Source organism: Erinaceus europaeus, chromosome 22 (genome assembly GCF_950295315.1).
Source record: "Erinaceus europaeus chromosome 22, mEriEur2.1, whole genome shotgun sequence".
Taxonomy (NCBI): Eukaryota; Metazoa; Chordata; class Mammalia; order Eulipotyphla; family Erinaceidae; genus Erinaceus; species Erinaceus europaeus.
In genome coordinates, this window is record NC_080183.1 from 992,943 (window position 1) to 1,016,855 (window position 23,913).

General features: G+C 62.3%; 2 protein-coding genes across 4 annotated transcripts in view; one reads left to right on the forward strand and one right to left on the reverse strand.

Annotated features, from left to right (window-relative positions):
* FAM181A (family with sequence similarity 181 member A) overlaps nucleotides 1-2,316 on the forward strand; it is a 7,634-nt gene extending 5,318 nt beyond the window's left edge. The window contains exons 1-2 of one of the 2 annotated variants that reach the window (XM_007529070.3): nucleotides 1-715; nucleotides 1,177-2,316. The exon at nucleotides 1-715 is cut by the window's left edge and continues 19 nt beyond it. In XM_007529070.3, the coding sequence (XP_007529132.2) occupies nucleotides 503-715; nucleotides 1,177-2,103 (1,140 nt within the window). In that variant the 5' untranslated portion in view covers nucleotides 1-502 and the 3' untranslated portion in view covers nucleotides 2,104-2,316. The remainder of the gene's footprint in view (nucleotides 716-1,176) is intronic. The other variant, XM_060180982.1, reaches the window with a different exon arrangement.
* Nucleotides 2,317-4,043: 1,727 nt separating this feature from the next.
* The window catches only part of ASB2 (ankyrin repeat and SOCS box containing 2), a 32,483-nt gene continuing 12,613 nt past the window's right edge, over nucleotides 4,044-23,913 (reverse strand). The window contains exons 3-10 of one of the 2 annotated variants that reach the window (XM_060180961.1): nucleotides 23,306-23,404; nucleotides 19,556-19,722; nucleotides 18,832-18,987; nucleotides 16,218-16,463; nucleotides 11,754-11,925; nucleotides 6,471-7,029; nucleotides 5,061-5,214; nucleotides 4,044-4,602 (exon numbers count right to left, since the gene is read on the reverse strand). In XM_060180961.1, the coding sequence (XP_060036944.1) occupies nucleotides 4,466-4,602; nucleotides 5,061-5,214; nucleotides 6,471-7,029; nucleotides 11,754-11,925; nucleotides 16,218-16,463; nucleotides 18,832-18,987; nucleotides 19,556-19,722; nucleotides 23,306-23,404 (1,690 nt within the window). In that variant the 3' untranslated portion in view covers nucleotides 4,044-4,465. Of the gene's footprint in view, nucleotides 4,603-5,060; nucleotides 5,215-6,470; nucleotides 7,030-11,753; nucleotides 11,926-16,217; nucleotides 16,464-18,831; nucleotides 18,988-19,555; nucleotides 19,723-22,431; nucleotides 22,620-23,305; nucleotides 23,405-23,913 lie in introns of those variants that run through there. The other variant, XM_060180962.1, reaches the window with a different exon arrangement.

A 23,913-nucleotide genomic window follows, 5' to 3' on the forward strand; every position in this document is an offset into this window, starting at 1 on the left:
CCTGAGGGTTCGGCTGCCTTCCCATGGTTATGCCGGCCTCCTCCTCCTCGGCCACCGGCTGCCCGACAGCTCAGCCGCTCGAGGGAGCCGGCAGCAAGCACTTGGGGCGGAGGGCCGGTGCCGGCAGGGATGGGGGCGGGGAGCCACTCAGCACTCAAGGACAGCAGGGAGAGGGGCTGCCTGGCTTACCCATCTGATTGTCTGTCTGCACTGGAGCATGGCCGCCACGGCCCGAGCCTCTGAGAAGAGTTGCCTGTCTGCTCTGGGCCCAGAGCCTCCCGGGTCCTGGCTCTCCACGCACACACAGGCGGTCCCCTCCAGAAACCAGGGAGCCGAGGTCAAGGGGAGGAGGGGCACGGAGGCCGAGGGGAGAGTGGGCTGGAGGGGTAGAATTTACCGGGAAATGATTGCCTTTGGGAGCTGTCTTTTTTTGTCACGGTCCCCATGGTGACAATTTGTGACAGCAAAGAATGTGGGAACGGGGCACTGCGGCCTGATTGGGATGCTTTGTATTTGGAGAGGCGCTCCTGATTGGCCTGGGGCCTCCAGCTCCCAGGACGCGCTCCTCCATTCAGCCCACTTGAGGGCCTGCCGGCCGGACAGACAGACAGACAGAGCTCACTGGCTGCTGGGCCCGGCCCCGATCTTCAGCGGCGGGGAACCTGCCGGCCATACGGGCCGGAGCTGGGAGCCGGGAGCCGGGGGCCTGGACCGGGTCAGTGTGGAGGCGGCTGGACAAGGCTGGGGAGGGGCAGGTGCCGTGGGGGGTGGCCCAGTGGGCGTGAAATTGCTACAGATGCTTGGGAGTCCCTGCTGCTCAGAGCCTGTGGGCAGGCCGGGTGGGGGTCCTGCGGTCCTGCGTGCGTGAGAGCTGGGGGTGGGTGTGGGGAGAGGGGTGGGGGGAGGGCCTGGCCTGGCTGGGCAGTGGAGTCAGCACCCCAGGAATGGAAACCCTGTGCCGGAGAGTGGCCGGCATGCCACCTGCAGCGGGTCCCCAACCTTGGGGAGCCCAGTTATCGAGACCAGACCTGGCTCTGTCCCCGAGCCTGGGACAGAGGGCTCTGAGTCCAGCTCGGGTGCCTGGGCAGGGGCCACCCCGGGCGGCCACGTGGGCTTTGGGCACACAGGTTGTGGCCGCTTGGGGTTTCTGACCTCCTGCCCCCCACCCAACCCCAGGTCCTCTCTGAGCCGGTCCCTGGAGCCGCCAGCGCCCCTCCTTCATGGACAGCCCCGAGCCGAGGCCCTCTGGTGATGGCCTCTGACAGCGACGTGAAGATGCTGCTCAACTTTGTGAACCTGGCGTCCAGCGACATCAAGGCTGCCCTGGACAAGTCGGCGCCCTGCCGTCGCTCCGTGGACCACCGCAAGTACCTGCAGAAACAGCTCAAGCGCTTCTCCCAGAAGTACGCCCGTCTCCCTCGGGGCCTCCCCGGCAGGGGCACCGAGTCTCTCCTGAGGAGGCCGTCCCTCCACCCAGGCCCCGAGCCCACCGGCGGGGCCGGGGGCTACCAGGAGCCGGCCCTGGGGCGACCCTACCGGGAGGAATGCCTCTCCCAAGAGCTGGGCCCCCCGGGGCTGAATCCCGAGGTGGCTGGGCCTGGCCAGGTGCCCATGCGGAAGAGACAGCTGCCCGCCTCCTTCTGGGAGGAGCCACGGCCCACCCACAGCTGCCCCCTGGGGCTGGACGGGGCCCTGGGCCTCCGCGAGGCACCTCCCTACGAGGGCAAGCAACACTGCAAGGGCCTGGGCTCCCTGGGGCCTGAGGTGGTCCCCGTGCCCGCTTCCCCACAGCCACATGCCGAGAAGGAGCTGCTTAAGATGCCTGGGGTGTCCTTGCTGGGTTGCACCAATGCCTGGAGCTGCTGCCCCTTCCAGTGCCGTGGACATCCCGTCTACCCGGGGCTCCCAGGGGCCCTGGCGCCCAGTCCCACACCTGGCCTGGGCTTCTGGAGGAAGAGCCCAGCCACCCCCGGGGAGCTGGCCCACTTCTGTAAGGATGCCGACGGCCCGGGCCCCAAGGTGCACAGGCCCGTGGTCCTGAAGCCCATCCCCACCAAGCCGGCCATTCCCCCTCCCATCTTCAATGTCTTTGGCTACCTCTAGCGGGGCAGGGCGGGTCTGGCCCAGGGCCGTAGGGGTGTCAGGACCCTGAGGTTCTCCCCGAGTGGTGGGGTGCGGTGGGGTCCCCCAGGCTGAGCCACCTGTTTGTCTCTCTGCCTCCCGCAGGGCATGTCTGCCTCAGCTGCTGTTCTTTGTTGTTCTTTGTACATATTGAGAAAGTTAAAGAATAAAGATGGTTCCTTTTGCAGTTTCAAACCCGGGGTGTGCTGGGGGTGCGTGGGGCTGGGCTGTAGGTGCTGCTGGGGGCCAGGCAGGAGTCACCCAAGTCTTGCTGTCTGGGTTGCAGCTGGGGGTGGCTTCTGGGCAGGGGTCTGCTCCCCAGGGCTGAGGACGGTCAGAGGCCCCTGTCCGCTCTGGAGGGGAGGAGGCCCGTCACTGCTGGGGCTGGACCCCCAGGGGGTCTCCTGGTCCCACTCTGGGGCAGGGGCAGCACCAGGATGCTCCTTCCTTTGCGCCCTGCACACCCACAGACGTCCCCAGAGTGCAGAGAACAGGCCAGACAGGCGTCTGTCTTGTGAACTGAGTTCAAGTGGCCCGGACACATGGCTCCCACGTCTCCTCGGGCTCTGTGTCTACGTCTGTGGGTGGAGTAAGTGGCTCTGAGGGTAGTGCAGGCTGGGAATTCTGAATCCTAGGTTCCCAGACAAGCTGCCGGTGACACCCTCCCTCGAGCAGGGTCTGTCAGTGGAAGACCAAGCCTCCGCTGTGACAGGCCACAGGCAGTGGTGGCAGGAGCTGGCCCTGGTAGAGCCCCACTTGTGCCCCAGTAGCTGAGCCTCCGGCTGCAGACTGCAGGCAGGTGCTGTTCAGTGTGGGGTGGAGTGCAGCTGTCTGGGGGTCTAGGGGCTCTGGGACCCAGCTGCTCTTGGGGATCCAGGCGCCTGGGGACCCAGGGAGGCTGAGCCGCAGTTACCTTACAGTCAGGCTGGGGCTGCCCAGCCGGGAACGATGGCACAGTGCTGGCCAAGGACCCTGTGCCTCTCTGCTCGTGTCCTGCCCTGGGGAGCACCACAGACACAGACCCTCTCGTGTGGGTTGTAAGCCCTCCTGACACAGGGTCCAGGCAGAGGGTGGAGGCCCCCAACCCACCCCATCCCCCCAGCTGAAGGATCTCAAGGCAGGCATGGAAGCGGTGTGATTTCTGCTGGTGATCTCAGGGTGGGGGTGGGGGGTTACAGAGGCTGCGGTGTGCAGGCTGAGTTGTTCTCAGTGATCACCTGGCGGCTGGGAGACAGTGGGCCAGGCTGGGACCCGGCCTAGGCTGCTCCGGTACTGAAGAGAAGGTTGGAGGCTGTGGGGGGACTGTGGGGGGCCATGGGGGCTGGGCCTATCCTCAGCAGGGCCCTTTGCACCTGTCCTGAGCTTCCTCAGCCCTCTGCGCCCTGCAGCTGTGATGTGAGCGCCACTCTGGGCTCTGCTCCCTGCTCCCCAGCTGTGTGACCTCAGGCAAATTACTCAACTTCTCTGCGCTGGTTTCCCCTCAGGGAAAAAAAAAGTGGCTGCAAAGAGCTGTGTGGGAGGCTGTGTGGCTGGCGTGGGATCCTGGTCCGAGTCCCATGCCAGTGTGCACCAGGCTTAGGCACTGCAACCCGCTGGGACGGGCATCTGGGCCTTCCGTGCTTTCATAGTGCCCAGGGCTGAAGCAGAGCTCCCCCTGCCTGCCCCAGGCCCCAGAGCTGAGGGGCTGGAATAGCAGTTGCATGACCCGAAGCCCCCGTTTCCATGCCCTGCTGAGGGGAGGCTCCTGCTTCCATGGTGGCTCCCTGCGGTGGGCAAAGCCAGTGGGGCAAGTCCCTCCCTTCCCAGCCACGGGTCCCTCTGGTCGAGTGGCCAGGCATCCTTGTGCAAGCTCGGAGAAGCCCAGAGTACGGGGGCACCCGGGGGGCCGTGTGTCCTATCCCTGAGCCCCGCTCCTTCCAGGGTGGCTGTTGACAGTGCAGTGTTTATTGTGCTGAAGGAAGCCCTGGGGCACTGCCCAGAGTCACAGAGCAAAGGGAGGGGCATGAAGATGGCTCCCCAGTGGGGTTGAACCCAGGGCCCTCCAGCCACCCCCAGGTCACCCCACACTCTGCCCTGGCCCTCCCTCCCACCCTTACCCACGCAGGGAGGTCTGGAAGGTTCTCTCCTAAACTCATGTCATGTCTGCTCTGGGCAGAGCTCCTGCCCAGGGCCCGGCTGGCCAGTCCAGGCTGTCAGCAGCACCCCGGCCCAGTCCGTGACTCAGGCAGGCAGAGGGGCTCGTCCTGCCCAGGGCCCGGCTGGCCAGTCCAGGCTGTCAGCAGCACCCCGGCCCAGCCTGTTGTGACTCAGGCAGGGGGCTCGTCCTCTGCGGAGCCATCACCCGTCACTGGGTGCTCTCGTACTTGAGGTACCTGAGGAGCCGGCCAGGCAGCGGCAGCGAGTCCAGGAGCTCGATGCGGCTCTTCCCGACGGCCTTCCGCACCCGCAGCCGGCAGAGGTGGGCCAGCGGCCTCGGAGGTTCTGCAAGGGGCAGGGAGGCCACTCACCTGGCTCTGTCCCTGCCATCCCCCACGGGGGCCGGGAGGAAGAGGTGTGCAGACCAGATGGCTCCCTGCCCCGGGACACACACGCCTTCCCAAGGGTCGCCCCTCACTGAGCCCACAGCCCAGAGAGCAGACAGGCGGGTGCTGGCCTGCTCTCGGTGGGCACACAGCGTGGCACCCTGGCTCCAGCAGGCATCTCCCAGGGCCTCGCGGGGCACCCCAGCCCCTAACAGGCTCAGCAAAGGGGTGTGAGACTCTGCTGCTCCCGTCCCCCACCCCCCACACAAAATGAAGTCTGGGCTCCGGAAGCAGTGAGAGAGGCCAGTCACGGCTCGGACCGGGCAGCCCCCAGCAGGTCCTCCCCCAGGAAGCCCTCAGGGATGCCAGTGACGGGTGCCTGCCTGCCCCAAGGTGGGGTGGCAGTGACGGCCCTACCTGCCTTCTCCTTGATGACGGCCCAGTCCTCAAAGCTGCCGATGTGCTCCTTCAGCCTGGAGCAGAGCTGCACGTTACCCACGTAGTCCAGAAGCACTGCGATGATGGGCCCCGCCCCGCGGCTCAGCTCCGGGGCCGACAGGATCTCACAGAACTGAAAGGTGACACCCAAGATGCCCGAGGGCCCACGGGCAGAGGCCAAGGAGGGCTGCGGACCCTCGCCCACCCTCCAGACAAGCAAGTGCAAGGGCCTCCCCTCCTGTTCTCAACGCCCCCATTAGGAAATCGGTACCTCACCCGACTCCACGGTTTTGCCTACAGGAGTCAAGGCCGTAAACAGAAGCTCACAGCCCACAGCCCACTGGCGACGGCCGTGAGGAGGGGCGTTCCAGCTTTCTCTCCACTTTAACTCTGGCTTTGAGGGCCACACGCGGCACAGGCCCAGCCTCACACCCGCCAGCCCTCGCAGCCACCCAGGCATTCTGCACCACGGCCCAGAGGTTTGTGGGGCCGCTGGGGTGGCAGGCCCTCAGCATGGCAGGGCGCCCACGAACAGAAACCCCCCCAAAGGAAAAAGGGCCCCATGTGGCCCGGGACACGTTAACTCCCGGCTCCGGGTCTGGCACGCCAAGCCCTTCCCCACACGCCCCACAGCACACCAGCCAGCAGGCTACGCGGCCGCTCCGCACAGGCTCTCAGCCACCCGGCCAGCAAAGCGGCAGCCCCGTCCCACCCCGCACCCCGCACCCCGCCCCGCACCCCGCACCCCGCAGCCCGCAGCCCGCCCCGCACCCCGCCCCGCACCCCGCACCCCGCCCCGCTGCCCGCAGCCCCGCAGCCCGCAGCCCGCCCCGCGCCCCGCAGCCCCGCCCAGCACTCTGTCCACAGCACTCCGCCCCCCGCAGCCCCGCCCCGCACCCCCGCAGCCCGCACCGTCCCGCACCCCGCAGCCCCACCCCGCAGCCCCGCCCCGCAGCCCGCACCCCGCCCCGCAGCCCCGCCCCGCAGCCCCGCCCCCCGCAGCCCGCCCCGCAGCCCGCACCCCGCCCCGCAGCCCCGCCCCGCACCCCGCAGCCCGCCCCGCACCCCGCCCCGCACCCCGCCCCGCAGCCCGCAGCCCCGCCCCGCACCCCGAAGCCCCGCCCCGCAGCCCGCAGCCCCGCCCCGCAGCCCGCACCTGCACCGCTGCCCGCAGCCCCGCAGCCCGCAGCCCACCCCGCGCCCCGCAGCCCCGCCCCGCACTCTGTCCACAGCACTCCGCCCCCCGCAGCCCCGCCCCGCAGTCCGCAGCCCCGCCCCGCAGCCCGCAGCCCCGCCCCGCACCCCGAAGCCCCGCCCCGCACCCCGCAGCCCCGCCCCACAGCCCGCAGCCCCGCCCCGCAGCCCGCAGCCCCGCCCCGCAGCCCGCACCTGCACCGCGCCGGGCGCCTTGCCGTCGGGGGGCGCGTCGTCGAACCTGCCGGCGCGCGGGGGCGGGTGCGCGCCGGGGCCGTAGCGGCAGCGGAAACAGGGCTCGGCGTCGCAGCCCAGGTCCAGGAGGAACTTGAGCAGCGACAGGCAGCGCATGGCCACCATGATGGCGGCGGGGAAGGCCGTGGGGTGCGACGCCACGCGCGCGTCCAGGTCGGCGCCGTGGCGCAGCAGCAGGCGCACCAGGCGCGGACGGCCGTGGCGCAGCGCCACCAGCAGGGGGCTGATGACGTCGCCGTCGGGGCGCGCGCCCGCGCGCAGCAGCAGCTCGGCGGCGCGCGCGTTGCTGTTGGCGACGGCGAAGAAGAGCGCGGAGCTGCGGCGGTCCTCGTACAGGCGCGCGCGCTCGGGCGCCAGCGGCGCGTTCACGTCGAAGCGCGCGCCCAGCAGCGCCTCCAGCACGGCGTCGTGGTTGCGCTCGGCCGCCAGGTGCAGCGGGCTGATGCCGCTCCTGCGCACGCGCGTGCGGCTGGTCACGGGCAGCAGCGTCTGCACGATCCTGCGGACACGGCGGGCGCGAGGTCGGGTCGGGGGGCGGCGCTGCGGGGCGGTGTCCGCCCCACCCCGGGTGCGGGGCCGGTGTCTGCCGCCACCCGGGTGCGGGGCCGGGGCCGGTGTCTGCCGCCACCCCGGGTGCAGGGCCGGTGTCCGCCGCCCGCTCCACCGCCATCCCGGGTGCGGGGCCGGTGTCTGCCGCCACCCCGGGTGCGGGGCCCCATGTCTACCGCCACCCTGCGGGGCCGGTGTCTGCCGCCACCCGGGTGCGGGGCCGGTGTCTGCCGCCACCCCGGGTGCGGGGCCCCATGTCTACCGCCACCCTGCGGGGCCGGTGTCTGCCGCCACCCGGGTGCGGGGCCGGTGTCTGCCGCCACCCCGGGTGCGGGGCCCCATGTCTGCCGCCCGCTCCGCCGCTAACCCTCAGGAGCCAGGGATTCCGACAGCCTTCATGCTGCCACCTGTCTGGCTGGGCACTGAAGTCGGGGCCTCGAGTCTGCAGAGCCCAACCCTGTCCCACAGCACCCCCCAGCAAGCCACTTAAAATTCCTTCTGCAAAATGGCTGAAGACAGAACAGCTGAGCAGCTGATACAGAAAAGCCGTTTATAAAGCCTGCTTCCAGACTGAATATCTGCTGTGTGCTGCCTCCCTGTGAATGCTACATGGCTTCATCTCTACCGCCACCTCCAGAGTCGGCCTCACCACCCCTTCCTGCACCTGGGAGCTGTAAGGCTCGGTGGGATGAAGGCACCTGCCCCACGGAGCGGCCTGGGGCCTGCTTTGATGCCCTCTGGCCTGGCTGCAGCGGCCCGGTCGTGGGGGACAGGCAGGAGCCTCTCCTGTCTCCAGGCCCGTCAGCCCTCCGTGGCTGTGAGGTCACTCGCTTCTCTCCCCCGTGTCTGAGGACTGACTCCGGCCTCCCCCAAATTGCTGCTGAACTGAACCCTCGAGCAGAGCATGGACCCCCCCCCCCCAACAGCCCTCCCGATTGGGAGCTGACTCTTCCTTACAGATGGGAACAGAGACGCCCAGAGCAGCAGGCCACTTGCTCAGGGACACACGGCAAGGAAGCCAGCATGTATCAGGCTGTCTGGTTCTCCCTAGAGCCAGTCCCCTTCTTGGGCCGCTGACTGTGGAGGACTGCATTGCCCAGCTCTGCCAGCCCCCTGCTCTCTTCTCAGCAGCCCTACGGGTAAGCAAGGGTCTGTCAGATTCCTTTCAGTGGCCACAGAGCAGAGAGATGAAGTGGCACCTCAAGGGTCATAAAGCCTGAGCCCAGGGCCGCCATCTCCTTGGCCTCTCGTCCACCCCCAAGTCTCTGCAAGAACAGCTTCTAGTCCCAGGTAAGACACGGGTGGGTGGTAGGGTGGGTGGTAATGAGCTCAGTCCCTGCTGTCAGGTGGCCTCGCAGCACCGTGCAGGCACGGGGAGGGGGGGCAGGTGGGTCCCATGGCCTGGCTGTTCCCACCCCTCTGCCCCCGGGCTCTCAGCTTCCCGGAAATCGGATGCCAGCGACCTCGCGCCAGGAGCTCAGCAGAAAGTATTATTATTGTTAGTGACGCAGTGTTTGCCTGAAATCTGCCTCGGAGGCCTCCTTGGGAATTCACACACCCGGGGGGACTAATTGCCTCCTCATTTCTGTTTGTACAGATGCAGGGGGCTTGGGGGGGTTGACCTCCCTCTGCAGAGTGGGGGGGGGGGGGTCAGAGGCAGGGCTGGCCCTGGAGCGTGGCTGGGCTGACAAATACTGCCCAACAGCCAGAGCGCTCCCCTAGGGGTCTGGATGGGCTCCCCACTGGCCTGCAGCCCTACCCACTGGCCGCAGCCGGCGGAGTTCTGAAATCATCATCTTAAGAGCGTGGGGAGTGCCTCCTTCTGTGGCATGCCTCCATGGGACATTCCAGTCTGGAAGTGAACACGCAGTGTGGATGAGGCTGGGGCTCAGCATGAGTTCCCCTCCCCCCAGGTCGCAGAGGGTGCATCTGAGTGGAGGGAAGGGAGCTGGCACGGGAGGGGTGGCAAAGCATCTCTCCTTCTCTGTTTCTCCTCGCTGTCAACTTCTCTCTGATCTCTTTATCAGAAAACAGAAGCAAAAGGAGGGAAATACTTCCTCAGTGTGCACCTGGCCAGGAGCCTGGCTTTCACCAGGGAGCCTGTTGCCCACAGGTGGCGCTGCTGCCAGGGCTGCTGTGTGCGCCTGTGCGTGTGTGTTGGGGCCACTGCCTCTTCTCTGAGCCTGCATGATGCTCACAGTGGCTCTGGAAAGGCCCCTGCGGATGCAAGGATGTGCTGGGATGTGTGTCGAGGACGCAGTCCCTGTGCAGCTCCACACTGCAGGGAGGGCCGCCAAACGAGGGTCCCTGGCCCTGCTGTCAGACCTGGGGGCCCTGTGCATGGCCCATGCCCCATGCTCACCCTAAGAAGCTGGCCAGGCCACCAGCTTTTCCGGGAAGAAGACACAGGCAGCGGGCCAGCCCCCAGCCTCCCTAGTGACTAGCCTGGATCAAGGGTCCTGGGCCCAAGAGCACTCCTCTGGCTGCCTCAGTTTCCCTCCTTGCTGGTGAGGATACCAGCTTGTGTGAGAGCAGGCTTTATAAACGGCTTTTCTGTATCAGCTGCTCAGCTGTTCTGTCTTCAGCCATTTTGCAGAAGGAATTTTAAGTGGCTTGCAGAGCTGATGTCAATTAGGAGTGAGAGGTTCCTTCACAAATGGGGTCAGAAACGAACCCCCTCCCCGGCCTTGCCATGCATGGCTGTGCCCTTCCTCCACTCACAGGGCTGCAGCCAAACCACCTGGGGGGCTTTCTGTCCCCCAAGGATCCAGACCCACCGCCCGGGTGCTTATGTGGGAGTCTCTGAGGAGGGAGCATTATCCTCCGGTTCAGGGTCTCTGTGGGTTCCTTCTGGGGACCCCTTGGCTTTGTGGCTGCTCTGAATCCAGCTGGCGTACATCTTGGGGCTTTTACTCTGGTCTGACACAGTCTCTCAACGAAGCTTACTTTGCAGGCCTGGAGTCCTGAGTTCTATCACGTATCAAAGTAACATCTGGTTCTCTCTCTCTCGATCATAAATGTGTTTTTAAAAGAAAGATTTAAAAACATTCTGTTTTTGTTGGGCCGGGTAGTGGTGCAGCTGGCTAAGTGCATGTGTTCCCAGGCACAAGGACCCAGGTTCAAGCCCTCAGTCTTCACTTGTAGGAGGAAAGCTTCACAATTGGTGAAGCAGTACTGCAAGTCTCTCTCCCTCTCTCTCTCTCTCTCTCTCTCTCTCTCCTTTCCCTTTCCCTCTCAGTTTCTCTGTCCTATCAAACTAAATAAATACATTTAGAAAAAAAATTACATTCAAAAAAGTTCTGTCTTTGCCATTGAGTATCTTAAGATATCTTTGCTAAACTGGAAATGAAAAACAGAAAAAAAAAGGTGTATTTTGCAGTAATGGAGACTTTGGGGTCTGGGGTAGGAGGTGGGGGGCCCACGATTCTTGGTTGTGCCTGGATTCCATGCCCCTCATCCCTGCCAGATGTGCTGGAGGGTGGCACATCTGGCCCTGGCACCTGCTGGGCTGTACTTTGCCTTCTGTGGACAGGCAGCGTCTGGGCTGGTGGCTAGGAGTGGAACGCCTGTGTCCCACTAAATCCCAAGCAGACCAGCGTGGAGCAGACGCGAATGCCATGTGTCCAAGGGTGAGTGAGCTGAGAGCCCCAGGAGCCGGCTTTAACCCTGAATGGGACAGCCCTCAGCGGACAGCCTGGACCCTCTCTCAGGACTCGGGGTGAGGGGGGCAGGGGCCCAGTGTACTGGGGTGTCAGCCTCCGTCCAAGCAGGAGGCTTTGGGATGCACAGTTATTCAAGGGGTGGCTGTCATTCACTGTCAATCGGCTGTTTGGACAGTATTCTACTGCACAGACATCTTCGTGTGAACAGTGCATTTTGGGGAAGGAAGGAAAGGATTCAGCAGAGGAGAGGAGAGGCCTCTGTGCATGGCCAGGCTTGGGGCGCACTGAGTGGGAATCACTCAGCCCTGTGTATCCTGGGGAAGCTAGGGCTGCTCCCAGCCCCCAGCCCCTGCCCTGAATCGAGGTGCAGCTGGAGGGTGGGGGCCCAGAGCTGGGGTATTCGCCCGTGTCCCTGCTGTGAGTCCTGGCCACGTCAGGTGCAGGCTGGGAGGTGAGTAACCAGCTCATGAGGTTGGCAGGAGCCAACCCTGGCCTCCAGGACACGTGAGTGAGTGTGTGTGTGTGTGTGTGCGCGTGTGTGCGTCTCCCCTGAGATGGTCAGTTCTCTCATCTCCTTCAAACTGTACCCAGAGCAGAGCAAGCACGCAGTGAAGGCTAGCTGTCACCACCAGCGCCCTGCCCCCCTGAGCTATCTCCTATGTGCATGACCACTGCCTGCAGGGCCAGCTTTGCACCCTCACCAGACAGCCACCAGTCTGGACCCTGATCTGACCCCAAGAGGGGAACCCCTGTAGGTGGGACATTGAGCTCAGGTGTGTCCCTGCCATGTGCAAGCTGTGGGCCCCTGGGAAAGCCACTCACCTCTGCGTCTCAGCAGCCTCGCATGAGAACATCAACAGGAGACCTGCCCTGTTAGAGCTGTCACGTGGGCTCTTGGGCCGGGAGGTAACCCACCGGTAGAGTGAGAGTTTCTGGGTCGAGCCCCACACCCCCAGGTCCACAGATGGTGGGTGGTGGTGCGTTGCCCCCACCTCTGGGATAGCCCGCTGACCTGCAGTTGCCCCTCTTGGAGGCCACGTGCAGGGGCAGCAGACCGTCCTTGTTGGCCCTGTTGGCATCGGCGCCCTGAGCCAGCAGGAACTCCACCACCTCCTCGTGCTCGTTCTTGCAGGCCTCATAGAGGGCCGAGGCGCTGTCGCTGGCCTGCGTGTTGATGTCGGCGCCTGGGGAGGCAGACAGACAGGGCTGAGGGGGTAGCACCGCCCACCCATAGGCAGGGCAGCCCGGTGCGGGGACACTCATGCATAGGGCACATGGCCCGCTGTGCACGAAACCTGGTTGGTAAGGCAGCGCTGTTGTGTCTCTCCTGTCTTCTTCCTTCCTTTTTGTATCTTCCTTTAAAAAATCTTTTATTTACTACTGGGTAAAGACAGAGAGAAATTGAGAGAGGAGCAGGAGACAGAAATAAAGAGAGACACCTGCAGCCCTGCTTCACCATGTGTGAAGCTCTCTACCTGCAGGTGGGACCAGGGGTTTGAACCTGGGTCCTTGCCCACTCTAACGAGTGCACTTAACCAGGTGTACCACCACCTGGCCCCCTCTCCTCTCCTCTCCTCTCTCTGTACTTATTTCTCCCTCTCTCTTTCCCTCCCTAAATAAAGGACAAGGGGGAGCTGGGGGCCACTCATCAGTGCCATGCTCATTGCAGACTCTGAGTTTATTTCAGACACTGCATAGAGAAGAAGGAGCAAGGCGAAAGGAAGGAAGAAAAGGCATCTGGCCGGAGTGCCCCACTGAGACCAGGATGCCCGCCCAGCAGAGGGAGAAGCTGGAGGCCAGGAAGGCTTTTACTGAGTGTCCGCCGTGTGCTCTCAATAAAAGGCTGCCTGGCCAGGATGCCCACCCAGCACAGAGGAGGCCAAGCCTGAGCCTGACCTGACGGGTCTGGGGCAGAGGTCACGCCTGAGGGAGGCGGGTGCTGGCCCCGCAGGCCCTCGGGGCTCTGAGTGAGCAGGACCTGGGCAGCAGCATTGTGAACTGGCTTGCTGTGGAGCTGCTTCCTGCTCCTGAGGGCATCCCTACAGCCCTTCATCTCCCATACCTGCTCCTCTCCTGGCAGCGAGGGGGAGCTGGGGGGCTTTTCTGCAGGGAGTGGAGCTGCCAGGCCGCTGGGAGGAGAGGAGCCACGGCCCCACCCCCTCCCCTGGGCTGCCTAGTTCAGGAGGGCTGGGTCACTGCAAAGAGCTGGGTGCTGCCATGGCCCACCCAGTTAAGAGCACATAGTACTAAGCACAAGGACCCATGCAAGGATCTAGGTTCAAGTCCCCAGTCCCCAGTCGCCACTTGCAGGTGAAGGCCGGCTGTGGATGTTTCTGTCTCCCTTGCTCCCCTCTCTCCTCCTCTCTCAACTGCTAGTGCTGCCACTGAACCCCAACAATAGCCCTGAAGGCAAAAAACAAAACAAAAAACTGAAGTGCTGGGTGCTGTGCTCTCAACAAGGGGCACCTGCCCTCCCGTAAAAGGCGTCTCTCCCTTGTCTCTTAACTAGTGGCAAGGATGTCTCTGCTTTTGTGGTGCTGGGGTCATTCCACCACTCCCAGGTGGATTCTTTTATCCTTTTTCCTCAGGTGGGGAGGAGGAACACACCACACTCAACTTCACCATCCGTGGAGCCTCCCCTGAGGCTGTGGCGCTCACACAAGTGAGGGCGCTCAAACATAAGGCCTGTGTTTCTGCCAGTGAGCTGTCCCCCACCCCTGCCCCTCTGGCACAGGGCTCTCACCCCCCACGAAGCCTGCCGGGGCCTTGATCTTGAACTCCCACCCTTTGCAGCTGTAAGCAATGGACATGGAGGGCTGCTACCCTCAGCCCCAGCCCCTGTGCTCTGTGAGAGCCGCCCCCGGCTTGGAGACCACCCTCTGGAGAAGCTGTCAGGTCCAGGTCCGGGCACACAGGCTGGCTCTGCCCTCCTCCTGAGAGGGTAGTCGCCAGCTTGCTGGCCCCTCACGCCACAGACTCTGCAAGCCGGACCCCCGCCAGCAAAGCCAAGTACTGACACAGGGAAAATGTTTGAATTCTGAGCTTCTCCAAGGATGGGGACAGGCCCTAGGCCACAGGGAAGCCTGCAGATGTGGCTCTCCCCTGGGCGTTCGCCCTCCCCGCCTCCCTCCTGCCCTCTGCTCCTCAGCCAGTGGGAAGCCCAGGGCATGTTTTTCCAACTGCTCTACCATGAGCTGAGTCAGAGGACTGAGTTCCGACCCAGCAGGGTGTACATACACCCTCGGCAGTGAAGGGCTCTGAGGGTAATCACCCCACCCACCCCCCATCTACAGAATGGGCACAGCCTACCTTGCGTGGTTGGGCCTGGCTTGTTTTATTTATTTATTTATTTTTTAGGATTTGTGTATCGGGGCCAAGAGGTGGCTTGGTAGGGAGAACATAGGGTTAGTGTGCAGGAAGGCTGGTCTGTAGCACCCGGGACTGTGCACGCTGGAGCTCTGCCCATGCTCGCTCGCTCACGCTCTCTCTCTCTCTCTCTCTCTCTCTCATAAAATACATCTGTAAAAAAAGATGCTTAGGGGCCAGGTGGTGGTGCACCTTGTTGAGCGCACACACTACAGTGCACAAGGACCCAGGTTCAAGCCCCTAGTCCCCTCCTGCGGGGGGAAGCCTCACTAGCGGCGAAGCAGGGCTGCAGGTGTCTGTCTGTCTCCTGCTCTATCTCCCTCTTCGTTCACTTGACATCTCTCCAGCTCTGTCCAGTAAATAAATAAATAAATGCATCTGCTTTGGGACTGGGGAGAGAGCACGACCTGTTAGAACACTGATTTGCATGTGAGGACCCCTAAAGGCCCGAGCTTCAATCCCCAGCAGCACCTTAAGCCAGAGCTGGACAGAGCTCTGGTCCTCTCTCCCCTCTGCTATTATGCTGGCTCTTTTATAATCAATCCACTGCGCTCTTTTTTTAAATTTCTTTTATTACCTTTATTTATTGGATAGAGACAGCCAGAAACTGAGAGGGAAGGGGGAGATAGGCAGTGAGACAGAGAGACACCTGCAGCCCTGCTTCACCACTTGCCAAGCTTCCCCCCTGCAGGCAGGGGCCGGGGGCTCGAACCCAGGTCCTTGTGCCACTGTGACCGGTGTGTTCAACCAGGTGTGCCACCACCCGGCCCCTATTGTGCTCTTTAAAAAATCTTGTTACTTATTATTTTTATGAAAGAGAGAGAAACTCGGCTCTGGCACATGCAATACTGGAGATAGAACCTGGGGCCTCAGATATGCAAGGCCTGTGCTCTCCCACTGAGCTTTCTCCCTGGGCTTCTGTGCTCCAGCTTAGCCTGGTGGCCAGCGCAGCAGAGCAGCCCAAGGGCTGCTGACCTCTGGCCTCTCTGTCACTAGAGAAGGAGGGTCACTTTCAGTGGAGAGAAAAGAAATCAAGGGCTTTCCTTGGGGAGGGAAGCCAGAACGTTAGTACCCTTTACCGAACGGCCCTGTGCCTTTGGTTTGTGCCCGGCCAGCCCAGGCCTAGCTGCAGGCCCCTTCTCCTGCCTCTGGGGGTCATCCCATAGGTAGTATGATTCTACTTCTTCTCCTAAGTGAAGAAAGGTTCTCCACGGGCAGGATGCAAAGACCCAGGTTCGAACCCCAGCACTGCCACTAATTTGCTGTGTGACTTCAGACAAAGCACTTTCACTTCCTGGGCCTTGGTTTCAGTGTAGTCTGGGCTCATTTCCTTCGGGTCCTGATGTTTGATGGGGAGGAGAGAGAAGTATCTGGGGGCTGGGGGACCACATACCTACCTAGTTCTACCACTAATCATCATGATTATTATTTACCTAAAGCAATATTTATTTACTGGATAGAGACAGAAAGAAACGGAGAGAGGGCAGGAGATAGAGGAGAGAGCAAAGGAGACACAGCCCTGCTCCACGCTCCGGTAGCTCCCCCCCTGCAGGTGGACTCTGGGGCTTGAACCTGGAAGCTTGCAGATTGAAACGTGCACGCAGCCAGTGTGTCACCACGTGGCTCCAGTTATTATTATTGCTTATGAGGAAGGAGAGGGAGACAGAGATGAGAGGTAGGGAGAGGACAGACACCAAACACCACTGCACCACCCGTCCATGAACCTCCCCCCAGTGCTGTGGTGTTCCCACGTGGAGAGGAGCCTGAACCCAGGCCCTCAGTCACAGAAGGCGTGTGGTCTGTCCTCTGAGTTATCTCCTCTCCCTCTCCTCAGTTTTCCAGCTTGCTCTGTGACTGTAGATAAATCACTTCCCCTTTCCAGACCTGGGTTCTTCATTTGTAAAACAAAGATGTTGGGCTGGACTTGAGAACAGAGCTGTGCCACTCCCTCCTCCCCCCACCAGTCCCCCAGTTTGGGCAGATTGCAGACATCACGGGTGACTCTCACAGGCTTCCCATGAGCCTCAGAACCCTTAACACGGCACCCTAGGAGCATCAGAGCCCGCCCGCCGGGATGCCAGCTGTGCCCTCTGGGAACACCAGGACTCACCTTGCTTGGCCAGGAACCTGAGCGCCTCTAGCTGCCCGCTCTGGGCTGCCACGAACAGGGGCGTGATGCCATAGGCGTTCTTGGCCTCCACCTTGGCGCCACCAGCCACCAGGATGTCCATGGCCTCCAGGTCATTGCGGGACACTGACTCGTGCAGCGCCGTCCAGCCGCGGTTGCAGCGGTGGTTGGTGTCTGCGTGGTACTGCACCAGCAGCCTCACGGCCTCCACATTCCTGAACTCACAGGCTGAGTGCCGAGGACAGGGGAGGGGAGGGAGCTTCAGCAGCGCCCCTGAGGGGGACCTGGCCACGCTCCCTCCCTCCTGGGCCTGTCACTGGCAAATAGCCCCTCTGGGCTGAGTCCCCCTGCACTGACTGAAGGATGTGCAGAGGTCCTGGTGGTTTTAGAAGCCGTTATCCCCGTGTGAGGGAGTTGTGCGGTGCTGGAGACTGAACTCAGGACTTCATGCCTGCGAGTGCTACCCTTCACCCCGAAGTCACCTCTGGGCCCCTCGCGTAACACTGGGGGCTTTGTGTGTCGCTGGCCCTGACTGATGCTTCCAGGAACTCTGTTCTCAGCTGTGCGAATGCCTGGCTCAACTCCCCCAAGCACCTTTAAGGGCCCCACAGTTCTCCCTCACGGGCAGGCAGGAGCAGGCGGCACAGGGCAGCTTGGTGACTTGCTCCTTGCTCAAGGTCACACAGAAGGCACAGAATGGAGTGAGGGGGACTGGCTGAGAAGCTCAGTTTCCCAGCAGTGAAACCAGTCCCCACAGCACTGGAGGAAGACTTGTGATTGCTGTCATTGTCTGTCTGTCCGTCTCTTTGTTTCTATCTCTCTCTCTCTATCTGAAAAAGTCACTCTGGAGATGACAAAAACAAAGAAACAAAAGACAAAAGCACTGGGAGGCAAACTCAGTCAAGTCCAGTTTCTGTTGCCTGGAATGTTCCAGAATGTCCCTAATTTATCTTCCTTTCCAGGCCCCCTGCTCTGACCCCCACCTTGCTCCATGTGGTGTCAGCACTCAAACCCAGAGCCTCAAACACACCAAGACATGCACTCTACTGGCTGAACTATCTGCAGGCCTCAACTTCTTGTCACCGTTCTTTTCATCAATGATGATCTATCACTGGTTTATAAATGATAAGATTCCAGGAATATAGTTTCACGCCTGCAGTTTAGTGTACAGCCCGTCCCTGTGCCTACTCCCCGCCCCATTTTGATTTCCATCACGACCTCCATAGCTGAAGAGAGAGCTTAGCCGCTGTTGTGTTTGCTTGTTTGCTTCTGCTGTCCGCGCTCTGCTCTGCAGATGCGGCTGCCTCAAAGTCTGCAGGCCTAACCGCATGTACAAGACCCAGAGACCACGAGCCTAGTGCTTCTGTGTGTACGGCTGGGCTGCCTTTCCTTCTAGGATGGGGGGGCTTTCTCTCCTCCTGTAATGGGGGTCTTCCTTTCCTCCAGAGCCAGATCTTCTCACCCACACCTCTGCCCCTGCTGTCTCCTTCCTTGTCCAGGTGGTGGGTTTCACCCTCGCCCACATCTCTCTGCCCGTTCTGTTCCCCTTGTCCAGGTGGTGGGTCTCACCCTCGCCCACACCTCTCTGCCCGTTCTGTTCCCCTTCCTTGTCCAGGTGGTGGGTCTCACCCTCGCCCACACCTCTCTGCCCATGCTGTTCCCCTTGTCCAGGTGGTGGGTCTCACCCTCGCCCACACCTCTCTGCCCATTCTGTTCCCCTTCCTTGTCCAGGTGGTGGGTCTCACCCTCGCCCACACCTCTCTGCCCGTGCTGTTCCCCTTGTCCAGGTGGTGGGTCTCACCCTCGCCCACACCTCTCTGCCCGTTCTGTTCCCCTTCCTTGTCCAGGTGGTGGGTCTCACCCTCGCCCACACCTCTCTGCCCGTGCTGTTCCCCTTGTCCAGGTGGTGGGTCTCACCCTCGCCCACACCTCTCTGCCCGTTCTGTTCCCCTTCCTTGTCCAGGTGGTGGGTCTCACCCTCGCCCACACCTCTCTGCCCGTGCTGTTCCCCTTGTCCAGGTGGTGGGTCTCACCCTCGCCCACACCTCTCTGCCCGTTCTGTTCCCCTTCCTTGTCCAGGTGGTGGGTCTCACCCTCGCCCACACCTCTCTGCCCGTGCTGTTCCCCTTGTCCAGGTGGTGGGTCTCACCCTCGCCCACACCTCTCTGCCCGTTCTGTTCCCCTTCCTTGTCCAGGTGGTGGGTCTCACCCTCGCCCACACCTCTCTGCCTGTGCTGTTCCCCTTGTCCAGGTGGTGAACTCTCCTTTTTGGGGTTCAGCTCTGGCATCTCTTCCTGCATGTGTGGTCGCCCATGGGGAGCAGGTATCCCTGTCACCTTTGACTGTTGATTCCCCGTGTGTTGTTCCTGCTGACCCAGGGAGCACATCGGCCCGGCCCTGCCACCTTATGGCATCTTATGGCCATACTGGCCCTGCCGCCCTGGGAATGTTGGCTGACCGTGTGCAGGGTGGCTGATGTGGGCTCCGCAGAGGGTGCCTGCCCCCTTTTAAGCCGACCTCAGGGGTGTGCACTAGAGAGATGTGCCACGTCTCCTTGTGTGTGAGCCCTCCCACTGTCTGTGCTGCGGGGGCTCACCCTTGTAGAGCGGGGTCTCCCGGGCCTTGTTGGCGATATCCGGCTCGGCCCCAGCCTGGAGCAGGGAGACCAGGCAGTCCAGGTGGCCCCTGCATGTTGCCAGGTACAGGGCCGTCTCCTCCTGCAGGGTACGCTGGTCCAGGGACGCTGGGTACGCTGGGGAGGATGGACAGGGACACTCACAGAGGAGGAAGACACTCCCTGCCTTCTCTAACCCAGATGCCACCTCCTTGGCTAAGTCCCCTGGCTTTCTGAATGATCTGTCCTTTCCATAGGGAAAGGACTCCTACTAGCTACCTCTGGAAACAGAGCATCACACAGCTCTTTCTCCCGTGTGTCAGTGGCACTGGAGACCACAGGTAACCCCTGCCTGCTGGTGGCACCCCTCCCCATCGGGCTTGGGGTGGATGGGTGGGGGGCTGATGCACTCAGACCCCTTCAGCTATAGGGAATGGCCCTGGCAGGCTGCAGACACAGCTGCAGTGGTTGCTACACCGAACCAGACCATGGAATATTCTGGAACAGGTTGGCAGCACCTCTCTCCCAAAGCCCTCCCTCTCTCCTTCCTTTATCTAGAGTGAGAATGTCTGTCCTGGGAGGTCTGGAGAGGAGACAGCTGGTGCTGGGGGGGGGGGGCAACCCGGTGACCTTAATTCTGCAGCAGCCATGGGCTGTGGAGGAGCCTGAGCCCGAGCCCCACCTGCTGGGTCCCCACCGGCCTCACCTCGCTGCAGGGTTTGCAGGCAGCCCAGCTGGCCATAGTAGGCGGCCTCGTGCAGCGGCAGCCAGCCGTCCTTGTTGGGCTCCGAGAGGTTCTTCCCCTCCTTGAGCATGGCGCTCAGAGCCTCTGTGTCACCCTCCTTGATGGCCCTGAGCACCGGGTCCACTGGCCTGTGAGGTGGAACCAGGCCTGAGTCAGGGCAGTATCCCTAGGCAGAGGGCTGCTGGCCCAGACAGCCTACAGACACATTCACTCCTACTTACAACCCACCAGCCCACACCTGCAGCCCCACACCCTTCTCAGGGAGGGAGGCAGTCACCAGTACTCCCCAAAGAACCCCACCTGTAGCCCTCAGGAATCCCACATGTACCCCTCAGGAATCCCACCTGTACCCCTCAGGAATCCCACCTGTACCCCTCAGGAATCCCACCTGTACCCCTCAGGAATCCCACATGTACCCCTCAGGAACCCCACCTGTTCCCCTCAAAAATCCCACCTGTAGCCCTCAGGAACCCCACCTGTAGCCCTCAGGAATCTCACCTGTAGCCCTCAGGAATCCCACCTGTACCCCTGAGGAACCCCACCTGTACCCCTCAGGAACCCCACATGTACCCCTCAGGAATCCCACCTGTACCCCTCAGGAATCCCACATGTACCCCTCAGGAACCCCACCTGTTCCCCTCAAAAATCCCACCTGTAGCCCTCAGGAATCCCACCTGTAGCCCTCAGGAATCCCACCTGTAGCCCTCAGGAGTCCCACCTGTACCCCTCAGGAGTCCCACCTGTTCCCCTCAGGAACCCCACCTGTACCCCTCAGGAACCCCACCTGTACCCCTCAGGAACCCCACCTGTACCACTCAGGAACCCCACCTGTGCCCCTCAGGAATCCCACCTGTAACCATCAGGAATCCCACCTGTACCCCTCAGGAGTCCCACCTGTACCCCTCAGGAGTCCCACCTGTTCCCCTCAGGAACCCCACCTGTACCCCTCAGGAACCCCACATGTAGCCCTCAGGAACCCACCTGTACCCCTCAGGAACCCCACCTGTACCCCTCAAAAATCCTACCTGTAGCCCTCAGGAACCCCACCTGTAGCCCTCAGGAATCCCACCTGTAGCCCTCAGGAATCCCACCTGTACCCCTCAGGAACCCCACCTGTACCCCTCAGGAACCCCACCTGTACCACTCAGGAACCCCACCTGTGCCCCTCAGGAATCCCACCTGTACCCCTCAGGAACCCCACCTGTACCCCTCAGGAATCCCACCTGTACCCCTCAGGAACCCCACCTGTACCCCTCAGGAATCCCACCTGTACCCCTCAGGAATCCCACCTGTAGCCCTCAGGAATCCCACCTGTACCCATCAAAAACCCCACCTGTACCCCTCAGGAATCCCACCTGTACCCCTCAGGAACCCCACCTGTAACCATCAGGAATCCCACCTGTACCCCTCAGGAGTCCCACCTGTACCCCTCAGGAGTCCCACCTGTTCCCCTCAGGAACCCCACCTGTACCCCTCAGGAACCCCACATGTAGCCCTCAGGAACCCACCTGTACCCCTCAGGAACCCCACCTGTACCCCTCAGGAACCCCACCTGTACCCCTCAGGAACCCCACCTGTAACCCTCAGGAACCCCACCTGTACCCCTCAGGAACCCCACCTGTACCCCTCAGGAACCCCACATGTACCCCTCAGGAACCCCATCTGTTCCCCTCAGGAACTCTGTCAGCTCCATCACAGCTCCCCCAGCCACCTGCCAGGCCCAGCCCCGCCTAGCCTCCTCCTGAGCCTCTCTCCTTCACACATCCTTGGATGACTCCTTGACCACTGTGTGCCCGCCTCCCCACAGGACTGGGAGCCCCAAGAAGGCAGGACATGTCTTTCTGTGTCCCATGACTTATTCCCCAGACCCGGCATGAGTGGTGCTTAATAGGAGGTGTGTAAGGACTTGCTGAATGAGACAGGGGGAGAAAGAACGAGGGGGAGAGGAGGGGGGCCGGGGAGAGAGGGAAGACAAGAATAAGGAAGGGAAGAATTCTGAGCCCAGGAACCCCACCAGGGTTTCTCCACCTTCAGCTCCTCTATTCCCGGACCAGAGCTTCGCTACTTCGACTTGGGACCTGCTTTCTGTCTAGTTCAGACCAGGCTCTGCAGAGCCCACGCGCATCAGGCTCTGATCTCATGTCTCAACCCTGTGACATCCCCACTGCAGGTCTCTTTTATGTGGGGTAGCTCTGGATGAGGGACACGTCTCCCTCCCTCCCTCTCTGTGTCCTCCTGGAACATGAAGCACAGCAAGCTCTGAGCACAGCACACTGGAGCCTGCTGGTTTAGAACCGTGGGAGGTGTGGGAGGTCAGACAATGCCGGCAGCTGGCTCGAGCTCAGCAGTGGAGCACAGGACTTGCATGCCCGAGGCCCTGGGTTCAATCCCTGGAGCAGCATTTGCTGGAGCTCCCATTCTCTCCCTCCCTTCCTTCCTCACACCCTCAAGAAAATAAAAGCAGACCTTTAAAAATAAAAAGATTTTAGGGCTACTGTGTTGAGAGGGATAGCATCTTTGCTCGGTTCATCAGGGCACTTCACTCATTCGTCCCTGAGCCCGTGCTCCATCTTTGGTGAGTCAGTGAGGACCACCAGTGCTGTGAGGGAGGGCTGCAGGAGTGGGTCCATTTCCCAAATGGAAGCCGTGAGGCCGGGGCGGCCCTCCTGCGTGGGGGCCACGTGGGACCCAGCAGAGGCCCTGGCTGCCTGAAGCCCCAGCCCCATGCCCTCCCAGCTGCTTCCTCCTGACTGGACCGCTCACTGAGGCTATTAATAGCATGGGAGCCCAGACATTTTAGGAGTTAAGGGCCCCGGGCGGACGAGTGGGTGACTGACCAGATTAGCCCTGCTGTCCCCGTCAGCGCCATCACGGCCACCTCCACGCTTCCTCCTGAGAGAACCGCCTGACAGCCCCCAGTGACCAGGATAAGTCCCTGGGTGGTTATGGCCCCTGGTCCCCAGCTGCCATGAGAGGGGGCTGTGCAGTGTCGGGGGCACCCGCTGAGGGCTGCCCGTAGCCTGCAGGGCCCCAGGGCCCCGGCACACTGACAACCAGAGTCTCCGCCCTGCGGGTGGGGAGGAGGGCTGCTGGGGTTGGGCCTGGCCTTCAAAGATCAAGGAGCCACAAGGGACACAAGGAACCAGTGACTCAGGAAGCAACAGTTGTGGGGCTCCTCCTCCTGGTTCAGTCCCCCACCCCCTCAGCAGGCAGCAGGCAGCAGGCAGCAGGCAGCAGGCAGCAGGCAGCAGGCAGCAGGCAGCAGGCAGCAGGCAGCAGGCAGCAGGGACTGGGAAGCCCCAAGGTAGGGCTAGAAGGAGCTCAGAGCTCCCAGTGGCCTCCTGCTTCTCTGTGGCATAAGCCAGCAGGCAGCCAGGAATGTCCCTGGATGCCTGGCACTTGGAGACCAGGGAGAGGCAGTGTGGCTGGGCTGGGCCTGGGGACCGGGACTCGCACAGTTGCTGTGGCTGAGCTAGCAGTCAGCACAGAGTCCTGGGGCCATCTCCCCAACCTCCCTCCTACTACACCCCCAGCCCAGAGCTCCCGGGGTCCCACAAGCACAGCCTGGCACATGCTCCATGGGGGACCTGAGGTTTGTGACCTCCAGGCCCCGCTCAGTAGGTGACTGGTCTCAGAGGGGTCTTCTGGGGAGGGTGTCCGGAGGCTGATTCTGCTCCTCCACCCCAGTCCCGGGGCCGGGGGCCCACTTACGCCAGGTGGGAGTTCTTGCTGCTCCTGTACTTCTGTAAGACGCCTTGGAAGAGGCCCATGGGGCTGGAGGCCGGGGGGCTCTTGGGTGGCTCGCTGGACCTGGAGGGCGCGGTGCGAGAGTGAAAGAGTGCAAAGTACTCGGCGTAGGAGAAGGGGGTCATGGCCGTGGGAGAGGGCCCTGGCGGGTGCGGCTGACAGACACAGGCTGAGCCCTGCAGATGGCCTGGCCGGTGCTGGACACAGCTGCTGTGTCTCCCGATTATTTTTGGCCCTTAGAGGAAGCCCCGGAGATTTAAATGACCATATAAGACAACAATGAGGTTAACCTCACCCCCACCGAGGCCCCCTCCTGACAGCCACTTGAGGGGCAGATAGGAAGCAAGGTGCCATTCTTCTCCGAGGGGCGGGGGGCGGGGTGAGGAGTGGCCAGAGCCAGGTTCTGGGATGACAGAATCAGGCTCAGGCTGGCCAGGCTGGGTCCCACAGGGGCTGGACAACTGCTCTGGAGGCAGGGCCGAGAGGGACGGGAGCGGACGCAGGTGGGAGTTTGAGCCAAGCCTGGGCCCTTACCCCCACCTGGCTGACTTCTCCTCAGGGGTCCTGCTGCT